At 39.8% G+C, this 15,737-nt stretch overlaps 1 protein-coding gene across 2 annotated transcripts in view; it reads left to right on the forward strand.

Annotated features, from left to right (window-relative positions):
* The first annotated feature begins 1,285 nt into the window (after nt 1-1,285).
* The window catches only part of pank4 (pantothenate kinase 4 (inactive)), a 69,811-nt gene continuing 55,359 nt past the window's right edge, over nt 1,286-15,737 (forward strand). For both annotated transcript variants that reach the window (XM_060851977.1, XM_060851978.1), the window contains exons 1-3: nt 1,286-1,431; nt 12,930-13,012; nt 14,100-14,308. In XM_060851977.1, coding sequence (XP_060707960.1) covers nt 1,290-1,431; nt 12,930-13,012; nt 14,100-14,308 — 434 coding nt within the window. In that variant the 5' untranslated portion in view covers nt 1,286-1,289. The remainder of the gene's footprint in view (nt 1,432-12,929; nt 13,013-14,099; nt 14,309-15,737) is intronic.

Here is a 15,737-nt window from a genome sequence, read left to right on the forward strand (position 1 = left end):
CCAAAAAAGTTGAATTTAGTAAGGCATGACCACCCCTTAACAAAACCATGCTGACCACCATGATTAATCTTCAAGAAACATCTTCAAGAAACAGTCAGAATTCATATGATTCAAAGGTCCAAAGGTTTATTTGAAATCACAAGTTTTCAAAGGACTGCTCCTTTGTCAGGTGAAGTCCACTTGGTTAAACTTGAAAGGTCTCAGAAACGATTTATAAGGATATTGCCAGGATTGGAGGGTTTGAGTTACAGAGATAGCCTGACTAGGCTAGGGTGTCCAAAACTACTGGGTATACGTTTAAGGTAAGTGTTAAAAGATTTAAAAGGGACCTAAGGGGCAACTTTTCTTGCAGAGGGTGGTGTGTGTATGGAATGAGTTGCCAGAGGAGGTAGTGGAGTGGGCATGTACAATTACAACGTTTAAAAGGCATCTGGATGGCTACATGAATAGGAAAGGCTTAGAGGGAAATGGGCTAAATGCTGGCAATTGGGACTAGATCAGCTTAAGCTTAGGATATCTGGCTGCTGCAGATGAGTTGGACCAAAGGGTCTGTTTTCTGTAAAAATCTACGACTCGAAGTATTTGTAAGGAAACATAGAGATAGAGTTTAATAAATATATAGATAAACTTCTAAGGTAAACTCTAGTTTCTTTATCTTAGAAAAGATAATTGTAAGATAAACTAGAATGTCATGTCCCAGAAATCTGCTTGAAGGTTACACATCAGACTGCTCTGTAGCCTTTCAAACATTTAGAATCGCTTAGTCATTTTTTAACTAAAGTAACATTCAAGTCTGGCCTGAATTAGATGGAGATCAGTGAACCCAAATTAAAACAGACGTTATAGTTTGGGGACAGGATGCTGCTTTTGGGTTGACTTGCCAGTGGTGTGGGGAGGGCGGAGATGAAGACGACATGAAGATGTGTAAAGACGACATGTGGCTTTTACATGACCTCTGCAGATGGTTCAAGCCTGCAGAGCAGCTTGGGGATCATTACTGCTCAGGTTGGGGATCTTAATGTACAGTCTCATTTAAAGTTTGTGTTTGTGCAAAGGCAATGGCTGATCTCGTGGTTTTCTAACTGCACAGGGGTCTGCAAAGTGTCAGTATTTGCAGGAGTGCCCACGTCTTCTCTACTATTTCCATGGGGTTGCGCTGCGCTCCCTCTAGTAGGGACCCTGGAGCCAGGGCTGCAGAACAGACAGAGACCTTGCCTTGCGTGTGACGTCTCCACGCCCACGAGAGGGGTTGCGTCTGACGTATGACGCAGGGCGCAGTGGGAACGGCAATGGCGGCGGATCGCACGAAGGCGGTCGGAGCTGTTCGAACGTCCCGCTCTGCACGGGATGGCTTGGACAAAAGCATCACGCTGCCGCCCGACGAGATCTTCCGCAACCTGGAGAATGCCAAGAGCTTTGCCATCGACATAGGTGGGCAGAGAACTAAGTAAGGCGGCGGTGTTGTGAGTGAGGGGCGGATGAGAAGGGGCAGGGAACTGTTTGGCCTGAGACGATTGGGAGATTAGGGGTGCGACCAATAAGGGGGAAAGATGCGCATGTGCGGCTGTTGCAGCGCCCCCTGGGAGTTGTAGTTCTCAGCGCCAATGCCACTTATTGGTCCACATTTAAAATTACTGATAGTAAAAACTACGACACCCATCAGGCATTGCTGTGACCGCTCTACCGGGACAGAGAGAGCACCAATCTGTACAGGTGTTTTGCACAGCCACTGAAGTCAGATCTGTCACCAGGTTGGCTGCATGCTATATGACCTCTATCTCAAACCTCAGGCTTAATGACCTCTTCCTTGTAGAGCCTGCAGAAACCTAAATATTATCTCCATAATAATAAACGCAAAGAACTGTGTTGGTTGAAAATCTGAAACAAAAACAAAAACAGAGTGCTGGGGAAACACAGCGGGTCTTTAGCAGCATCTATAGAGACAAAACAGTTTATGTTTTGAGTCCAGTGACTCTTCATTTTTTTTTGGCCTGCTTCAGTTCTGAAGAAGTTGGACTCAAGAAATTAACTTTGTTTCTTTCCACAGCTGCTGCTAAACCTCAAATCTCCACAATCTGCAGTACTTTGACTTATTTCAGCAGTAGATTGTTATTGTGGATGTAGGTTTGCTTGCTGAACTGGAAAGTTCGTTTTCAGACTATTTGTCACCATATTAAATGACATCTTCAGTAAGCCTCCAAATGAAGCACTAGTGGTGTAGCCTGCTTTCTGTTTGTATGTTTGCGTTTCCTACGGTTGGTGATGTCATTCCTGTAGTGACATCATTTCCTGTTTTTTCTCTCAGGGTGGTAAATGGGATCCAGGTCAATGTGTTTGTTGATAGAGTTCCAGTTGGAGTGCCATGCTTCTAGGAATCCTTGTGTGTGTCTCTGTCTGGCATGTCCTAGGAGGGGTATGTTGTCCCTGTCAAAGTGGTGTCCTTCCTCATCCATATGTAAGAATACTAATGAGAATGGGTCATGTCATCTTGTGGCTAGTTCATGTATTCTGATGGCTAGTTTTCTGCATGTTTGTCCAATATAATGTTTGTTACAGTTCTTGTAAGGTATTTTGTAAATGATATTAGTTTTGCTTGTTGTCTGTATAGGGTCTTTCAAGTTCATTAGCTGCTGTTTTAGTGTGTTGGTGGGTTTGTGGGCTACCATGATGCCAAGGGGTCTGCCAAGGAAACTCAAACATTTGAATAGAAAGCAGGTTACACCACCAGTGCTTCATTTGGAGGCTCACTGAAGATGTTACCTAGTATGGTGATGAAACATCTGAACATGAACTTTCCAGCTCGGCGAGCAAACCTACATCCAGCACCTCAACCTGAACTACAAATCTTCTCAAAACTTGCTAGTAGATTGTTATTTCGCAGGGATCATGTAATTTTAACCTTTGCAGCCAGATGATGGGTGTGTAACAACAACAATTTGTAATTGATAGAACATGGAACATTACAGCGCAGTACAGGCTCTTCGGCCCTCGATGTTGCGCCGCCCTGTCATACTAATCTGAAGCCCATCCCACCTACACTATTCCATGTACATCCATATGCCTGTCCAATGACGACTTAAATGCACTTAAACTTCGCAAATCTACTACCGTTGCAAGCAAAGCATTCCATACCCTTACTACTCTATAGAATGCTTATCTGTTCATCTCCCACACTTGAGCTCATTGACTTTTGTTTTTGGCTTCTGGTCCAGCAGCGGCTTAATTTTCAAATATTGATATTTGTGTCCAAATCCTTTCCTTATTTTGCTCCCCCTCATTTCTGTCATCTACTCCAGATCCACAACCCTCTGAGATCTTTGTGCTCCTCCAAATTGTATCTTTCAAGTTTCACAAATTTTCTTTGTTTCACCATTTGTACAGTCCAATATATCATGGGAACAAGTCCTTTGTCTCATCAACCCTGTGCCAATTCCCAGTCCTTATTTTGACTTGCTCCTCATTATCCAAGTGCAGTTTCTATCCCTCTGTTCACCACCTATTCATGTGTCTATCAAGATATGCCTTAAATATTGCTAATGTGCTTGCTTCCACCACCTCCACTGGCAGTGCTTTCCAATCACCTCTGTGTGAAAAATCTTCCTCGCATTCTCCCTAAACTTTCCCCCACTCCCTTGAACCTGTGCTGTTTTGTAATTAACCTTTCCACCCTATCTTTGTCATAATTTTGTAGACCTCTAACAGGTCACCACTCAGCCTCTACCTTTCCAGTGAAAACAATCTGAGTTTATCCAAACTCTCCTCATAACTGAAACCCTCCATAGCAGGCAACATTCTGGTAAACCTTTTCTGCACCCTCTTGAAAGCATCCATATCTGTTTGGTAGTGTACTGACCAGAACTGCACATAATGTTCCAAACGTCCTAACTAAAGTTTCATTCAGTTGTAGCATAACTTGCGAACTTTTACATTCTGTGCCTCGGTTGATAAAGGCAGGTGTGCTGTGTATATCTTCTTGACCACCTGTGCTGTCACTTTCAGGGATTTGTGGACCTGACTGCCTGGGTCTCTCTCTATGTCAATGCTCCTAAGGGTTCTGCCATTTATTGTACAATTCGCACCTGAATTTGGTATTCCAAAGCGCATCACCTCATATTTGTAATCTCTCTCTCTTTCTTTAAGACACTCCCTAAACCTAGTTCTGTACAAATATTTCCCTATTTGGCATATTTCCATTTGTTACTCACTATCTAGTTGCCTGTGTGAAGTCCTCTAGAATATTTTACTATGTTAAAGGTACTATATTCATGCAAATTGTTGGACACCCCAAGTTGCTTAAGACCTCAATGCATTTATGTTGGGCTTAATTCATTGAGGGGCAATTTGCACATAGCCATTGTTATTTCTAGATTTCACTTATTGAACAAACAAGTTGAACGCCAATCATTAAAGGAGTTTTTTTCCCCTGCCAATCGCTTTTCTGATTTTAAAAAAAACTGACTTTCTCCAAATATGATTCCCCTGTTGCCACTTACTATTTTGCAAAATTATATGCTAGGTATTGATCAGGGTATTATGTGGCTGGTATTTCCAGCTAACATTCAAGAGGAAAAAATACTTTAGCAGTTTTTTTTCCTCTGTCTTCTCTCTAATTTCAGGATGTCTGATGATGAGCTACTGCTAGTCAGGCTAAAATTACATTACTCAGCACTGGTGAGGAACCAGATAGTGTGTTGTTAAGTTGCTAATGACTTACTTTCACCTGTACTATCAGAGAAGTTGTTTTTCTTTTGTACAAAAAGGGAGTAGCCAGTAAACCTCTTGGGGAAAATTAATTGGATTTCAGTCTGGTTTACTCATTAATTGCCCTTAAGAAATTCAATATTTCCCACTCTCCTGCACAGTACTTCATACTTATTTGAGTAATAGAAATGACAAAGAATATCATGTGTCATCCCACTCAAAATAGTTGAATAGTCTCCCTTATGAAATTATCAAGTCATGTGTGAATTGCCTGTGAGGAGAAAGTGAGGACTGCAGATGCTGGAGATCAGAGCTGAAAATGTGTTGCTGGAAAAGCGCAGCAGGTCAGGCAGCATCCAAGAAACAGGAGAATCGGCGTTTCGGGCATAAAAGGGCTTATGCCCGAAACGTCGAATCTCCTGTTCCTTGGATGCTGCCTGACCTGCTGTGCTTTTCCAGCAACACATTTTCAGCTGTGAATTGCCTGTGCCTACTTAAGAAAATTGACTTTCAAACCATTAAAGGACTTGTCTGCTATGAAAAGGTGAAATATTAACTGAACAGCAATCCATGATATATGCTTCCATTATTAATTTAATGGTAGGACGTACAGATTGCAGTTCACAGTTTTCAGGAATGGAACAAATTGATTCAATAGTACACAGATTTTCCCTTTTTTTAAATATAAGTAGAGAGACATTTGATCTGAGTTCAGCATTTAGAAACTTTTGGTGTCATGAGAAATTTGTGCAAAAACATGATGTTTCAAATCCTTACATTCATTCTGGTTGGCATGAGTGGATGTAAACAGGTAGTAGCCTACCTATAGATGAAAGGAAATGGAGAGCTTTTTATCACATCAGGTACAAAATATTTCATAACTGATTGACCTGCTGTATATTTCTGTCTTTCTGTTTTGATTTGATCTTTAGCAATTTTTGTTTTTTGTTTTGCTTGGTTTCTGTGGTTGAACCATCCTTCTCCGTGACATGCTGGTTGTGGGTTGAAGAGCACACTCCAGCAATTGAGAGCTCATAATTGAGACTAATGTTTCACTGCATTGTTAAGACTGTATTACATTGTCGGTAATGAGGTCCTTTGGTTGAGGTGTCAAACCAAGCTCTCAACTTGTTTTTGTATTGTGAATCATAGCTTAACGTTCTCAAAGTTTTTGAAGATGAGCAGGAGACAATGTCCTAACCTCAACCAAAATCAGATTTATTAATTGTTCAATGTACTGCTATTTGTGATTAATTGTTCAGTGCACTGCTATTTGTGTGAGATCTGAATGTATGCAGAATCATCATGAAATTGGTCCAGATGACTATCATTAAACATCCCAAATTAAGTGTGAAGTGTCTTGAGACATTTGCAAACTATATTAAGGTACTGTACGAATTCAGGTTTGTTTTTTATTTTCTTATGAGAATACGTGCATGGTAGTACATTTATCAATCAAAGAATGAAAAATGTAGCAGTGGGAGGATCAAGTTTGAGCAAGTATTTGTTGTTTCTGTAACCTGTGGCTGATTCTGAGAAGGTGGTGAAGAAGCTGATGAATGGAATGAACTGAATAGCCCTTTCAAAGAACAGAGTGCGCTCCTGCACTGTAATAGGCAAGTAGATGTTTTAACCTTTTAATGTGTATCAAGATGCCAAAATAAGGAAAACTCATAAAAGGGACCCATATTGGTTCAATGTGTAAATTGTCAACATCATATGGTTATGACGAATCTAGATCAAGCATGTCCCAGCTTTGAACCTTAGGCTGAATTATTTAATTTCAATTTCAGCAAAGGTTGAGAGAAGTATTTAGTTTCTATGAGTGGCAAGAAAAATAATATTTTCAGTGCTATGCAGAGGTATCTCCTGGAATGTGTGTAAGCTGTATAGGAATTTTGGCTTAGCTGTGACTGTCAGTGTGTTGCTGGTCAAAGCACAGCAGGTTAGGCAGCATCTCAGGAATAGAGAATTCAACGTTTCGAGCATAAGCCCTTCATCAGGAATAAGAGAGAGAGAGCCAAGCAGGCTCTCTCTCTCTTATTCCTGATGAAGGGCTTATGCTCGAAACGTTGAATTCTCTATTCCTGAGATGCTGCCTAACCTGCTGTGCTTTGACCAGCAACACATTTGCAGCTGTGATCTCCAGCATCTGCAGACCTCATTTTTTACTCGAAGATTTTAACCTGTGACTGTCAGTCCAAACTTTGACTAAAGGGAGTTGTCTTTCAGCTCATACGTGACTGACAGCCACAAGAATGCACTCCTATTTCAGTTTACTCTTGAGCTGCCAATTGTAAGAAAGCTTTACCAATGGAGCTTGGAGGTAGAAATAAAGTACTTGATCATATTAAACCAGGGCAGGAGGTCTGGGCTCCAGAATTATTACAAGGTGAATTGGAGTTGACCTAAATCAAAAGGGGTTTTTACTGAGAGTAAACTGGATTCAAGACCCATCTGTTCTTGTTAAAAATATGAAAAGGTGCATCACAGTGGCAGTGTACGTCAAAACCCATTTACGTTCCTCCTGCCAGGGAGATATGATAACATGTTTGAACAAATTGTTTAAAATAATTTTATTAGAGTCTTGTGGGACTATGATAGTGTTCTCAGGCCAGAAGTTCTGGTTTTAAATCTTGGTCGTCATGGAGTTGTGTCATAACATGTCCAAACATGCTGATTAAAAATATGAAGTAAATAGAACCTTTCTGTTGGTGAGAGATATGGTAAACTAGATAAGACCAACTTAAGAAAATTGGTAAAATAATCAGTTTTTCTGCAAACAGCAGGTTTTGATCTGCATATTTTGCCTGAAAAAAATGATGGAAGCAGATTCAACACTGACTTTTAAAGGGGAATTTAAAACTCAAAAAGGAAACAAAATTGCTTGGCTTTCTGGTTACAGCATAACAGTGAGGTTATTGAGATTCTCCTTAAATTCTCTGCCCAGAGGCAGTCTCAACCCACAACATTGTGATCTCCACCATGAGTATGGCAAGGAGGTCTGTCTCAAATCCACCCCAGGGAATTAATCTGCCTGCTGTTGGCACCAATCTCATCCACATGGTCATTCAGTCAACTGAGCCAACCGCTTGCCCAAGAAATTCAGGTTGCTGTGACATCTCAGCCTTCTACATGCAATTAATAACCTGGAGGAAAGAATAGTATTGAGAGAACCTCAAATTTTCTTTCATCGTTGCATGGCTAACCAGGAATCTCACCTGCTTTAACCACTGGCCATTGGTAGACGTATGAAGAATTTGTAGATTGATACCCAGTACAATGGCCGTATTCTGAATGCACTGTCCATAACTGTTAATCCTGGAGAGGCACCTGACCTGGAGCTTCTCACTCAGAGGCAGGAACTATTAATCAGATAGCATTTTAGAAAATGCTGAACTCATGATGCTTTGGTTTGAATGGTTCCTCTTGGGCTATAACATTCTGTGCTTCTTCACAGTAGTAACTGAGGGACTCAAATGAAAAATGAGCCCAAGTTATGCACTTGAATAAGTTCTGTAAAATACTGATATATTCCAGTAAATGTCAATGTCATATAAAAGTCGCCCCCCCCCCCCCCCCCCCCCCCCATTCTTGGCCCTAATTTTCCATATATCTTGTGTAAAAGTTGACCCTGGTTCTTAACAGATTAACATTTATGAGTCAACATATTATCCTGTACATAAATGTTAAGATGAGGAAATTAATTTTTTTGTGCTCTTATGTGTTTTGATGTATAATTCACCCCAATTTGGCACAAAAGTTTAAGATACATTAGAGTCAGGTGACAACCTCCCTTTGTGTGCAGCTCTGCTGAGCTCAGTTCCCCTGTAGCACTCATGGAATGCACACGTATAGCTAGTTGAGGTTTTGAAATTTCTTCTTTTTGTGTAAAAATGCCCTCCAGAAAAAAGAAAAAATATACAACAATGTTTAAACTGAAAGCCATAGGGTCCTCCAGCACGGAGACAGGCCCTTTGGCCCACACTGGTCCATGCCGACCAAATTGACTGTCCACACTGACATCATTTCCCTGCACTTGGCCCATATCCTTCTAAATCTTTCCTTTCCACGTACTTGTCCAAATGCCTTTTAAATATTGTTAATGTACCTGCCTCAACCACTTCTGCTGGCAACTCATTCCATTTGCATACGGTCCTCTATGTAAAAGAAGTTGCCCCTCAGGTTCCCTTTTATTCTTTTCCATCTAAACTTAAACCGATGCCCTCTAATTTTGATTCCTCAACCCTGGGCAAAAGACTTCAGTGTATTCACCCTATCCATTCCTCTCATGATCTTATATGCCTCTATAAGGTTCCTCCTCAGTCTCTATGCTCTAAAGAAGAATGTTCTAGCTCATCCAACCTCTCCCTATAACTAAGACCATTAGGTCCAGACAGCATCCTTATAAATTTCTTCTGCACTCTTTCCAGTTTAACAACATCATTCCTGTAACATGGTGACCAAAACTGAACACAATCGTCCAACTTTGGCCTCAGCAATGTCCTGTCTAACTACAGCATAACTTCCCAACTTCTATACTCAGTGCCCTGAGTGATGAAGGCTAGTGTGCCAAGTCGTCTTCACTGCCCTGTGTGCCTGTGACTCCACTTTCAGAGAGCCATGCATCTGAACTCCAAGATCTATCTGTTCCACTACACTCCTTAAGGCCCTACCATTCTGCATGAAACTCCTACTTTGATTTGACTTTCCAAAATGCAAGACCTCGCACTTGTCTATATTAAAGTTAATTTGCCATTTCTCGGCCCACTTCCCTAGCTGATCAAGGTCCTGCTGCAATTTCTGATAACCATCTTGACCTCACTGTTCACGATACTGCCTAGTTTAGTGTCACCAGCAAACCTACTCATCTTGCCTTGTACATTCTCAACCAAATCATTGATATAGATAGCAAGGAATAATAGACCCAGCACCTACTCCACTGGGGCACTCCACTAGTCACAACCTTTAGTCTGACAAGCATCCTACCCTCTGCTTCCTACCATCAAGCCAATTTTGTATTCAATTTGCCAGCTCCCCCTGGATTTCATGTGATCTAACCTTCCAAAACAGCTGTCCATGTGGAATCTTATCAAAGGCCTTACTGAAAACCATATAGACTATGTCGATCGCCCTGCCCTTGTCAACCTTCCTGGTTACTTTATCAAAGAACTATAACAAATTTGTGAGGCACTCACAAAGACTACTCCTAACCAAACCCTACCTTTCCAAATGCATGTATATCTTATCCTTCAGAATCATCTTAAGTAACTTAAGATGTTAAGTTTATATCTATAGTTTCCAGGCTTTTCTTTGTTATTGAAGTTGCAGAGAAGACAAGTAACTGTGGAGCAGCAAAGGAATTTTGTGTTTTGGAGAAATTTGTGAGACTGGAGAAAGATATTGAACTAACTTTAGGCAGTGCCGAAACAAAAGTGTGCCAACAGAAATAAACCTAGCAAGTGGCCACAATTGGAGAAAAAAGTTGCTGAGTGGGAACTGAAAAATTGTCAAAATGGAAAATGTGTTAGTCATGAAGCCATCCAAATCCATGCATGAAACTAATTGAAGAAGGATGGAATTTCGGATTTAAGGCAAGTGCTTACTGGTGCACAAGGTTCATGAGAAGGCATGACTTACTACTTTGGTAGAGAACTAAGGTTACACAAAAGCTGCCTATTGAGCTAGAAGATAAGATATTACAATTTCAGCAGTTTATAATTGGAAGTCAGCAGAAGGAATGCTGAAAATGATATGGTATTTTGGACTGTAACATGAATTTCAGCCCACAAAAGTAGTATCCATGTAATAGTCAATCCCATAAATTTAACCTTAAGAAATAATCTAAAAATTTTGACTTTTACATGAGAATACATGTTAGATGAGTCAGCAGGTCCTAGGTTTGAGAAATGGCCTTTTTTGAGTTTGATCTCTGAGTCTGGGCAGGAATGGAGCAACAGGAGTTGAAATGCAGTTGGGATCAATATGTCTGGATTAGGAAGGGGAAATGCATCCTCTGGTCATATTCAGTGATTCGCCTTGAAAGGTACACACAATGAATGAGGGCTGAGTTCGCATGTGAGAATTGCAAAAATCCCATCTATTTGACATGTGAAGAATGGATGCATGGACAAAACTTCAAATTCCAGCTACACTTGGCACCACTTGGTATGGGGTAAGAATTTCCTTTTATTAAAAGAGTGCTATTGCAGCTTGAGTGGCATTGACAGGTCAAGATGTTTGCCTGACTGACTTTGTCACTTAAAATGTCAGAAGTATGTTGGGCACCACCTATCCCTAAAAAAAGTTAATACCTGCTTCTGTACTCTTCTGATTCTCACGGGAATTTTTTTTATCAGTTTGGTGCTTGTTACAACTCTGGGTAAACCCTCCTGCTTAATTTAAGCCAGCAACACAGAAAGGATTTATCCCGTGCAGTAATCTGAAAATTCAAGAGGCCAAGAACAATATAAAGTAAGCAATAACAAATATAATTCTGAAAGTATAACAGAGAATAATTAAGTTACAATAATTAAGTAACAACTCTAACCTATCTTTTACCTTTCCTCTTCTACAATAAAACCCCCCAGATTTACAAAACAAACTTCAAATCTGTTTTTGTCTCCAGGCAACCAGCTACACTAACGGCTGGACCAAAAGGTTTCATTATATCTTTTTTCAGAACACTTGGTGCTGTCAGGTAGTTCTGTTGCTTTTAACTCTGAAAGGTACGCCTACATCTTCATAACAGTGCTAGAGGTGGCAGCTTTTACAGAACCATTTGTGATATGTTATTCTCAATGAAATGGAAAAAATGAGTATTATTTACTTGAAATACTAGTTAAAAATAGAATAATCATGGACATTACTGGCAAAGTGTTTAAAGGATTCTCTGTGAGCTGCGTCCTTTTATTCTGAGCTCATTGGGGCTTTGTGTGAAGGGCCAGATTATTGTATACTTGGTTTACCTGAATGTATCTGTGTACATGCCAATTTAAGTTATAGCGTCATGGACTCATACAGCATAGAAACAGATCCTTCAGTCCAAATTGTCTACTCTGATCAAACTAGTCCAAACCAAACTAGTCCCACTTGCCTGCATTTGGGTCATATCTCTCCAAACCTTTTCTTATTCATGAACTTATTCAAATGTCTTTTAAATGTTGTAATTGTACCTGCATCCACCACTTCCTCTGGCAGTCCATTCCATGTATGAGCCACACTGAGCAAAAAGATTGCTCCTTGTGTCCTTTTTAAATGTTTCTCCTGTCACCTTAACAATATGCCGCCTAATTTTGAATTTCCCTGCCTGAGGGAAAAGACCATTGCTATTTACCTGATCAATGCCCTTCATGATTTTATAAACATCTATAAGGTCACCCCTCAACCTCTCATGCTCCAGTAAAAACAGTCCCAGCCTGTCTTTATTACTTAAACCCTCCATTCCCAGGAACAACCTTGTATTTATTTAATCAACACTTGCCTCTGATGGCTTTCTTCTAGACCAGTTCTCTGCTAACTCCTGATATTCTCCTAACAATTTGTCACTCTGGCAGAAATATTAGAATGCAAGAAATTCAAAGTTAATCATGAGAAACAACAGAATGATAAAATGTATACCATTTGAGCATGGTCTACTTTATAGTTTGTATTTCTTGAGCAGGAACCAGATTGGTCACCTGTCTTTGATAGGAGCTTCTGGTAATCTGGCTACACTTCCATTGTCTGGATGCTTTTCCCACGAATGGGATTGTAGGTAAAACAAAAGTTTTGGGATGTTTTCATCTGTCCCTCCAACACTAAATGAGAGTGCAGAAGTACTAATAAGAATGGCGTCAGCAGCTGCAGCTCCCTGCTTCCACGAGAGGTCTGATAATAAAATAAAAATGATGGGTTGGTATGTAGCTTAATGTTCCTGTTCAGGAGAGATAAGAGTGCCGAACAGTGAAAGTATGAATTTAGCTCTTTCAACCTTGCTAGTCAAGAGCATTTTGAGCCAATAATCCCAGCTAAATTACCAGTGGTTACAAACCTGTCAAAGCATGGGGGTTTGGAGCAGTTTGAGCTGGTAAATTCAGAGCTACAGGATGTTGAGTCATATTGGCACAAATCTGGTTTTCTTGCATGTTGGCACAAAGTTATTGCTTTTAGAGTTGTTTCTCTTTTGCAGTGCCTGAGCTGCCATGTTAAATAATGTAAACAGCCAGAATAATGTCTTTTATTAACAGGTGGATCCTTGACAAAGCTGGCCTACTATTCAACAGTGCAGCACAAAGTTGCTAAAGTGCGATCCTTCGATCATTATGGAAAAGTAAGTATAATGTAACAAAGCAACTTCTGTTTATAAAGTGTCTTTAACAAAACATCCCAACGTTTTTCAATATTTCATAATTCAAAATGGCATTGAACCATACAGTCTATACAATCGGGCAGATGGCAGAAAACATGATCAATAAGGTAGGTATTAAAGGAAGAAAGATTCATATCCTCACTGGTGGAGCAATTTACATCAGGGATGCTTATAAGTCAGATTTAGAGGAGTGCAGAGAAGATTGGGACCTGGAACCATTATAGGACTGCAAGCCCAAAGATGATGCACGAATGGTACTTTGCGTGAGCAACAAATGATCAGCAAAGTTTTGGATAACATAAGTTTACAGAAGGTCGAATGTGAGACTGGCTAGGAATGCATTGAAATTGTCAAGACTAGAGGTAACAAAGACCTATGCAAGAGTTGCATTAGCAGATGAGCTGACAAAGTCACAATGAGGAATGATTTGGAAGTGGAAAGAGGTTGTGTAGATGATGGATGATGAATGGAAAGTTCAGTTCAGACACATAGGATGTCAAGTTTGCGAGCGACCTGATTCAGCTTGAGACAATAAGCAGGTGTGGGTTGGAGTCAGTAACTAGCGAATAGAGTTTGTGGCAAGATCCAAAAACAATGTCTTGGGTCTTCCAAATTTATGGTGAGAAGAAAATCCGGCACTTCTGGGACAGGATGTTGTAAAACACTGAGGCTGTGGAGGGATCGAGGGATGGTGGCAGGGTGGAATTGGGTTTCATCAGCATACATGTGAAACTTGATGAAAATGGTTCACAAGTCAAAGAGAACAATTGTCTTTGCAAGTCCAACTGTAAAGAGCTATTTTTAAAAACAATTGTTCCCATGTGAATGATGACCAGGACAGTTGATTTAGATTATTCATTGGTAAAAAGAATTAACTTTTTAGTCATTACTTTTCAATCCTATTTTAAATTTTTAAATCTAGGCAACTCTAATGATGTGTCATTGGGTTAGGTTTTTATTTATTGAGTTGTATTATATATCTCCTAGAAATCATGGTTTTCCACAGCATTTGTTTCAGATCATGCTCCTGTATTAATGTTTTTCAAAGGTCCCTGATGATGAACCATTGTATGAGATCTCAGTTCAGGAAGAGATCACTGCCCGACTTCATTTTGTTAAATTTGAAAACGCTTATATAGAAACATGTCTGGACTTCATCAAAGCACACCTGGTGAACACAGAGACCAAAGTGATTAAAGCTACAGGAGGTGGTGCTCACAAATTCAAGAATCTCATTGAGAAAAAGCTGGGACTAAAGTAAGTGAAAGCTTAAAACAAGACTCCAAACAAATCTTTCTTGTCTTCTGGGCATAGTGGAAAACTCGACTATGGCACCACAGCATTAGAGATGCTGTCTTTTAGAAGACTTGTTAAACCAAAGCTCAGTTTCTAGTCTCAGGCAAAATTTTAAAAATTCCCAAAGTGCTATCTTGAAGAAGAGAAAAGGAGTTCTCCATGCTGTCTTTACCAATGTTCATTGTTCAGCTGATTTCTGTAAAAGTAGAAAAATGTGGCGGTGGAAAAGCATAGCAGGTCAGGCAGCATCCGAGGAGCAGAAGAATTGACGATTTGGACATGAGCCCTTCATCAGGATTGTGGAGATGGAAAGGGACTGAAAGATAAATAGAGCTTCAACATTCCTAATGAAGGGCTTATGCCCGAAATGTCAACTGTTTGGCTGCTCTGATGCTGCCTGACCTGCTGTGCTTTTCTAGCGCCACATTTTTTGACTCTGACTCTCCAGCATCTGCAGTCCTCACTTTCTCTCAATCTCTGTAACACATAATTTCTGTTCTTCTCATTTCTAGCTGTGGAATCCTCTGTGCAAATTAGCTGCCACATTTCATGCATTCTATCATTGATCACACTTCCAAACAACGTTATTCACTGTAAAACTCTTTTGCAATGTGCTGAAGTCATGAAACGTGCTATATAAATATAAATTCTTTTATTTTCTCCCTGTTTACTATTTGTGATTATACCTGCTACAATTCTATTTTTTTAAATTCTTGAAATAGAACTCAAATGTTTGTTCAGTATTTTCTATTTCAACAGGCCATATGTTTTACTTCTGAGTCTGTCAATTGTGAATTAAGTGGTTTTGGTGCACTGCAAGAGAAGTCTTCTCTGGTTATCCTTTGAGTTATTCACTGTATTGTTATTTGCATTTCTGAAGTAAATGTCCAGACATACCACTAGCCTTCCTTTGTGAGGCAACAGCATTAAAACCTTTCATATTTTGCTAAATCATATGTTAGTAAGTGACCTCTGGATATTGGCTTATGTTAATAGCACTTATTCAGCCTACTGCTGGCTTAGTAGCATATTCAGATTAGATGCAACTCAAAACTATTGAAATGTATTGTGTACTTAAATATTAGTTCCTACCAATTTATTTTTTCCATCATCTAAGATATTGGTTATGAATCTGAGACTATATATTTCTTGTATTTTTATAATCTGTAAGAAAGAAAATTGTATCTGTATATAGTTCCACTTAACTCTCTTCTGAACCCCCTGGTCTACATTTATAGTGAAGATTGTTCAAATAAATTTGTTCAATAATTACACTCTCCAGCCTATTGTGTTGTAGCACCCTAACTTATTGCTAGAGATAATTGCAGTGCAAGGCTTACCATGCCATTGTAAATTCGGCTATTGGAATTTGTGTTAGAAGTAAGAAAGG

Source organism: Hemiscyllium ocellatum, chromosome 37 (assembly GCF_020745735.1).
Source record: "Hemiscyllium ocellatum isolate sHemOce1 chromosome 37, sHemOce1.pat.X.cur, whole genome shotgun sequence".
NCBI lineage: Eukaryota > Metazoa > Chordata > Chondrichthyes > Orectolobiformes > Hemiscylliidae > Hemiscyllium > Hemiscyllium ocellatum.